This window comes from Teleopsis dalmanni, chromosome 2 (assembly GCF_002237135.1).
Source record: "Teleopsis dalmanni isolate 2A chromosome 2, ASM223713v2, whole genome shotgun sequence".
NCBI classification, from domain to species: Eukaryota; Metazoa; Arthropoda; class Insecta; order Diptera; family Diopsidae; genus Teleopsis; species Teleopsis dalmanni.
Genome location: NC_051847.1, coordinates 243,028,245 through 243,035,870, shown reverse-complemented (window position 1 = coordinate 243,035,870; position 7,626 = coordinate 243,028,245). Strand labels below are relative to the sequence as shown.

At 35.5% G+C, this 7,626-nt stretch overlaps 2 protein-coding genes across 2 annotated transcripts; both read right to left on the bottom strand.

Annotated features, from left to right (window-relative positions):
• Positions 1-571: 571 nt before the first annotated feature.
• On the bottom strand, positions 572-1,871 carry LOC119685882 (arrestin domain-containing protein 3-like; the record flags this gene model as incomplete). The annotated part of the gene is given in 1 exon segment (XM_038100281.1): positions 572-1,871. A coding segment is annotated over 1 exon segment (1,300 nt), but the record flags the coding sequence as incomplete, so codon positions are not given.
• A 4,648-nt stretch (positions 1,872-6,519) lies between these two features.
• On the bottom strand, positions 6,520-7,356 carry LOC119677191. The gene has a single exon (XM_038088463.1). It carries the CDS (start codon positions 7,354-7,356, stop codon positions 6,520-6,522), a length of 837 nt encoding a protein of 278 aa, XP_037944391.1.
• Positions 7,357-7,626: the final 270 nt, after the last annotated feature.

Below are 7,626 nucleotides of genomic sequence, written 5' to 3'. Positions count from 1 at the left end.
ATTTACCACAGTTTAAAAAGTGTAAATTTTTTATTTCATTTAAAAAACATTTTTGTAAATTTATGTGTTAAATAAACACAAAGTCCAGTAACAAAAAAAAAAAAAACAATTATAATAAATAATAATAAATTAAAAAATAAGTAATAAATAAATAAAAAAAATTAATAAATAAATAAAATAATAATGGCAAAAGTAATAGTAAATAATAAATAATTAAAAATTAAATAATTTTAATAACAAATAATAATAATAACAAATAAATATTATAATATATATAATATATAATATATTATAATATAATAATAATTAAAAATAATAATAATAATTAAAAATTATAATAAATAATAATAATAATTAAAAATAATAATAAATAATAATAATAATTAAAAATAATAATAAATAATAATTAATTAAAAATAATAATAAATAATAATAATAATTAAAAATTATAATAAATAATAATATTAATTAAAAGTTATAAGAAATAATAATAATAATTAAAAATCAGAATTAAAAATTATAATAAATATAAGATTAATCTACGTCTCTATATATTAGAAAATTGACTTACGTTGTTCGTGTGCTCCTGGTGGCTCTCGTCCTCGCAGATAAGATGTTGATGGCAAAGGTGAATATTGTGGTGAATCTGGCAGTGCGTATGCTGAGAAATGTGGTGGAGGATAGGAACTAACCATACGTGGACTACTCGAATATGGCATATACGGCACATTCGAACTACGAAAACTGTTACGAGTAGTTGGGCTATTGAACTGGGAAGATGAGCCTGAAGTATATGATAAAGCTGCACCACCGACAGCTGGACTTAATGTTGCCGCAGAAGAATCAGATGTCGTAGAATTAATTGAACTGGATTCGCTAAATTGTGCTGAATGCGTTGGTGATCCTATTAATGTATCTAACATGGGATACGCTGCAAACGCTGATGTGGCAGAGTCAAATGAATTGCTCATATTATTAGCAGCAGTGGAATTGTTTTCATTTGTTGCATATGTCGGTGGAGGACGTGGTGGTGGAGGTATTGACATAGTTACACCATTACCTTCAACATATGAGTACATTTTAAATGGCAAATTAAGCACTAAATTCTTAAAGAAACCACGTAAAACAGCTTCAACGCGTAGCTCATAGGATATATTTATGACACCGCTAAATTGATCATCTGATGGTTGTGCTGTAATTGGCAGAAGTAGTTCATGAGCAAATGACCGTTCACTCTTTTTTTGCACAGCTCCTGTTTCTTTACATAATATGCTAACACATTCAGTTTTCTGTATGCGTAAAGGCACATGGCTGTAGTACCAAATGTATTGCAACACTGAGAAACGCAACTTTTCGACATTGGTTGTGCTATTGTTGGTAACGGTAACACATATACGCATTGGTTCACCGCGTACTGCAAAGTCTTCCGGCAACAATGCTACCATTGTTATTGGACGTGTACCAAATAAACTAATCGTTTTCGTTATTTGCTTTTCTAAGGATGTAGGATTGGCACGATATGTTGCATGCAAGGGCATATGCTTCACCACTTTAATGGGAATGATATGACGTTCATCGAAAGTCCATGGACGCTGTATGAGTACACGCAGTTTATACTTTATGGAACCATAACTGCCTTTAAAGCTGGATGGTAGATTCCATTCTAAAGGCATGGAAAAGTCAAAAGTGTGTTCACCAGGATTTAACTCAACACCTCGCGGCTCAAACGCAGCCAGCGGGCTTTCGCTGTGTGCATAAATTTCTTTACTGGAATAGAATAAACTACGTGTTGAGGTTTCATTGTTCGAACTTTTGCGCATTATTTCCATCCATTTGCATTTTCCCTTACCGGTAATTTGGACTTTGATAGCTACAACGAGAAATATTTTATTAAATCAAAATATTTTTGTCTTATATGAAGCATATTTAAACAAAGGTTAAATAATACGACAATGTAGATTAGATCTAGATGTATTATAGAGTAGATAATTTATTGCCTAATATAGAATATAATATGCAGGCGTCTGAAATTAACTATAACTTTGGAAGTTTAATTTTTTTATCAATACTGAAATGAAACGAATTCACCGATATTTTATGCAAAACAGAATTTTAACTTAATCACCATACTTTATTCTTTAATAAAAATTATAATTTATTAATTATATTTAAACAAATTATATTTTATTGCAGTATTATTCCGATATTTCAACTAATTTCGATAGTCATCTTTAAGGAACTGAGTTCCCTCAAAAAGAGACTCAGTTATCTTCAGACGCAATATTTTTATATATCTTACTGAAATAGCCACACTGTTTAAAGTGTAGTATACCTGCCTAGCACCACTGCTATGTGTCACCAATGATTTAGTGATGCGCATTACAGAACTGATTCAGCCACTGTTAAGCATGCTTCAAAATAGTTATTCCTAACACCATTTATATGCTTCACCCGTTATGTAGGGAGATGGATTACAGAATTGATTCCAACCGAATAGATTAATTAATGATTAGTTAGTTGAAATAAACAAAAACTCTCCGATTAAAAACATATTTTTTACACTGCTTCCAATAAAAACAAAGTTTTTTTTCAAAATTATACCAAATCGCGCAAATTCGGATATAAAACTAACAATAACTTAGATTTCAAACTTTCGTTCACGTACTTATATCCTCAATACCATGCAGTGGATCTTTATAACGGAATGTTAAATATACAACTTTACAGTTAAAAGGTTAAGGCTTTAAAAAAAAAACAGGATAAGCCAAGAAAATTATATAAGAGTAAGGACTGCAAGAGTATCAAGTGAAGAGTGTTTTATAACCGAAAAGAAATCATTGAAACCATCAGAACAGTGAAGATTACCGCATTTCTCTTTAGTATTCATAGGTATAACTAATGATGTCTTCGACTAGTAAATTTGGATTCAATCTAGATTTATTCTCGATCTGTCAAATTTTGGTGCCCAATCAATCGTTTTTAGAGTAATCTAGCATTTTTGTAGTTGCGTTCGTAGGCGTTTATATTTTTCATAAATACATATATACATATGTATGTCGTATAAAAACGCACTAAATCTACCAAGTCATAAAAATCAGCTGTTAATCTTGTTACTCTGGAGAAATATGTAGAATGTGTAGTGGTTTGTTATGTTGGGTTTTATTTCGAATTGAACACTCCGTATTGGTAATGGATAAGTTTATTTATTTCTTATACTTAGTTATTATAAAATATTCTTAAAGTTAAGATTTGTGTTTTTACGTTTTATTCACGTGCTGCTTTGTCTTTTTCCAAACTACTACTGGCGGGAACTGCGGCTATTGTTGTCTCCTTTGTGCCTTGTTGACAGTTCTTTTTTTTATATTTTTTGGTGCTGCCACAGTACTCTCCCCTAAGTGATGGAGTCACTGAATTTGGTTGGAAAGCGAACGTTGCGTCCTGATTTTGTCAGGTTAGCTGTTGTATTTGGTCGCACAGACTGGTCGCCATTAACGTTGTTTGGAGTGTGGTATACCATTGATTTGTTGTGGATGTCAATGTCTGTATCGGGACATATGAAAGCAGCTTTAAGACGATCTATGCTAACTGTTTGTTCTTTGTTTTCGATCAGTATTCTAAACGTCTTGTCATTTCGCTCTAGTATTTGGTAAGGACCATCGTAAGGTTGCGTCAATGGTGGTTTTACCTTGTCATTTCGTATAAATACATGCGTGGCTGAGCTTAGAGCCGGTTGGATGTGGTAGCCTCGGTCTATATGATGCGATACCAACGTTGCCTTGACGCTCTGCATTTGTTCTCTTAGCTTGGTTATGAAATCGTGTTGATTTATATTTCTGTGGCTAGGGTTGCTTACTATTTCGCCCGGTAAACGTAGAGTTTGGCCATATAGCATTTCAGCAGCAGAAGCTCCAATGTCTGGTTTAAAAGTCGTGCGTAGACCTAACAATACTATTGGTAAAACTTCTGTCCAAGAAGTTGTTTGGTGGCACATTAAGGCTGCTTTTAATGTGCGGTGAAATCGTTCCACCATTCCGTTACTTTGAGGATGGTAACTCGTAGTTCGTAAGTGTTTGCAACCGATAACTTCAGCTAGTTGGTTGAACAATGAAGATTCAAATTGTCTTCCTTGGTCTGTTGTGATACGTAAGGGTACGCCAAAACGTGCGATCCATTGAGTAATCAGTGCGTTTGCGATGGTTTCCGTTGTTTGATCTGGGATCGGAATTGCTTCTGGCCATCGGCTGAAACGGTCGATGATGGTTAATATATATGTGCAGTTATTTGATGGTGGTAGCGGGCCGACGATGTCTATGTTTATATGTTCAAATCTGTGTTCAGCGAGTTCATATTGACAAATAGGTGAACGGTTGTGACGTTGCACTTTAGAACGTTGGCATGGGATACATTGTCGGGTCCAGTTTCTGATATCAGCATTTATAGAAGGCCAGAAAAATTTTTCAGCTATCATTTTTGTTGTGCCCCGAATGCTGGGATGAGACAACCCATGCGTAGCTTTAAAGATATGTAGCCGGTATTTCTGCGGAATGTAAGGACGAATTCGCCCAGTTGAAACTTCGCAATAAATTTTATCTGATATTGTTGGTAAAGATAAAAGTTTGATTTCGATGGAATTGTTGTTTTTGATATCTTGTAGTTGTGGGCAACATCGTTGTAATCCAATTATACAATCGTAGTCGATTTTTGGGATGCTAATACTATCTATCCGCGAGAGAAAATCTGCTGGGATGTTGTCTTTTCCGCTGACATGAACGATATTCGTTGTAAATTGACCTATATAATCAAGCTGTCGGACTTGACGTGGTGAAGCCTTGTCGGACTTTTGCTGGAATGCGAACGTGAGTGGCTTGTGGTCAGTTATTAATACGAATTCACGACCTTCTAACATATGTCGAAAATGTTTTATGCCCTGATATGCGGCTAACAACTCACGATCGTATGTGCTGTATCGTTTTTGTGTATCTGTTAATCGTTTAGAGAAAAAACCGAGTGGTTGGAACGTGCTGTCTGTCACTTGATGAAGAACTGCGCCGAGAGCTTTATCCGAGGCGTCTACTTGTAATGCAAGCGTAGCAGTTTTTGACGGATGAACAAGTAGTGTCGAGTTTGTTAGTTCATCTTTACATTTTTGGAAGATTGTTTTGTTCACTTCGGTCCAGCATAACGGTGTGTTGTCGTTCTTCTTGTTTCCTTTTATCATTTGTTGTAGTGCAGTTTGAGAATCTACAGCGTTTGGTACGAACCTGCGATAAAAGTTAAGTAATGCTAGAAATCTTCTTAATTCTTTTGTTTTTGTTGGAAGCGGGTACTCGCTGATGCTCTTCACTCGATCTGGTAGAGGTTGAATGCCCTTTTCACTGATGAGATAACCAAGAAATTTTACTGTGTTTTGAGCAAAAACGCATTTTGATACGTTTATTATTAAACCATGTTTTCTGAATCGTTCGAATACTTGTTGCAAGTGTTGCCTGTGCTCTTCCTCGTTTGCTGATGCAATAATGACGTCGTCAATATAGGCAAAGGCGAATTCGAGATCTCGTAATACTTCGTGAATGAAGCGTTGAAATGTTTGACCTGCATTGCAAAGTCCGAATGTCATGTTAGTAAATTCAAATAATCCAAATGGAGTTATGATCGCCGTTTTTGGAATATCCCCCGGTTCAACTGGTATCTGGTGATATGCCTTAATCAGGTCGATGGTTGAAAAAACTTTTTGGTTATATAACATGTGTGCAAAATCATGTATGTGAGGAACTGGGTAACGATCTGGGATGGTGATTGCATTTAAGCGACGGTAATCTCCGCAAGGTCTCCAACTACCGTCTGGTTTTTTTACCATATGTAAGGGGCTAGCCCAATTGCTGCTTGATGGACGGCATATTCCGGCTGTGACTAAGTTTTGGAATTCTTCTTTTGCTGCTGCTAGCTTGTCTGGAGGTAACCTACGTGGTCTCTCACATATTGGTGGACCTTTTGTTAATATGTGGTGAGTGACTTTTGTCACCTGGCGATTTGTCGGTGTTGGTTTAGTGATGTCGATGTATTCTTTTAGTAGATCTGCAATTTTGCAAGATGTGTTCACAGTTGATATTTTTTGCGCATTTACCTTACGTTCGCTTGCGGCTGAGAAAATCTTTGTTGATGTGTCGATCAATCGTTTCATTTTTATGTCTACTATTAATCTGAAATGATTTAAAAAATCTGCACCGATGATTGAAGTGTTTACATCTGCGATAATAAATGGCCATGTGAAATTTCTTCGTAAGCCAAGAGCTAGAGTTATCTCTATTTCTCCAAATGTTTTGATCATAGAACCATTTGCTGCGTAGAGTATTCTTTCGTTCTTATTGTTTGTATTTGAATTTTTTTGTTTGGCGGCAATAAGTGAAACATCTGCACCCGTGTCTATTAGGAATGATTTTTTTGTCTTATTGTCATAGACGAACAGTCTTGTAGATGTTTCGTTTACAACTTCCTCTGCCGCCGTAGACGAAGTCGGTTTTAGTTTTTTGTGCCATATGTGCATGGCTGCTTGCAATTTTTTGCATTTGACCCATATGTTCTATGATACCAACAATTTGTACTGGTCTTTTCTTCACTATCATCATGACATTGCCGGTTTCTGGATGTTGAACGTGAACGTTGATTTGTTCTTGAGCGGTGTTCGGTTGATAATTTCGAGACCATTTTCGTCAGTCTGGTCACTTCTCGTTGAAGTTGTTCGATTTGTGCATCACGTTGAATATGAGCTGCTGCAGGGACGTTAGCTGCATTGACGTAAGTTCCTTGCATTGTTGAGTTTATACGGATTGTTTCGGTTATGTTGTCTGCCAATTCCGCCATCTTAGGTAGTTCCACTTGAATTGTGGCTAGACATGTCTGTACTTCTACAGGAAGACGTTGTAACCATAACCCTTTCAGTAATTGTTCGTCTTGTTTGCTTCCACTAATACGTTGCAATTCGCTTAAAAGATGGGATGGCTTTTTATCCCCAAGCTGTAAACCACTAACTAATTTTTGTATGCGTTTTTGTTCACTATCCGCAAAGTTTTTTATTATTGCTTGCTTGATAGCTTCGTACTTCTGAGTTGCTGGTGGATTCTGTATTGTGTTATAAATTTGTTCTAACAGCGATGCATCCAATGCTGCGATAACTGTGCCAAACTTTTGAGTATCGCCCTTTATGTTGTTGACTTGGAACCAGTAGTCCAACTGAATAAACCAAAGGTCAATGTTGTTTTTTATTAATGTTGGCATCGGCAGCTTTATTGCAGTGATTGTTGCGTTTTCGTTGATTGGGTTAGTGTCTTCGGTTGTCTTTTGCTCTTGAGTAGCCATTTTTTTTATATATTCGACGTCGGCTTGGTCACCAATGTAGTGGTTTTTTATGTTGGGTTTTATTTCGAATTGAACACTCCGTATTGGTAATGGATAAGTTTATTTATTTCTTATACTTAGTTATTATAAAATATTCTTAAAGTTAAGATTTGTGTTTTTACGTTTTATTCACGTGCTGCTTTTTCTTTTTCCAAACTACTACTGGCGGGAACTGCGGCTATTGTTGTCTCCTTTGTGCCTTGTTGACAGTTCTTTTTATTATATTTTTTG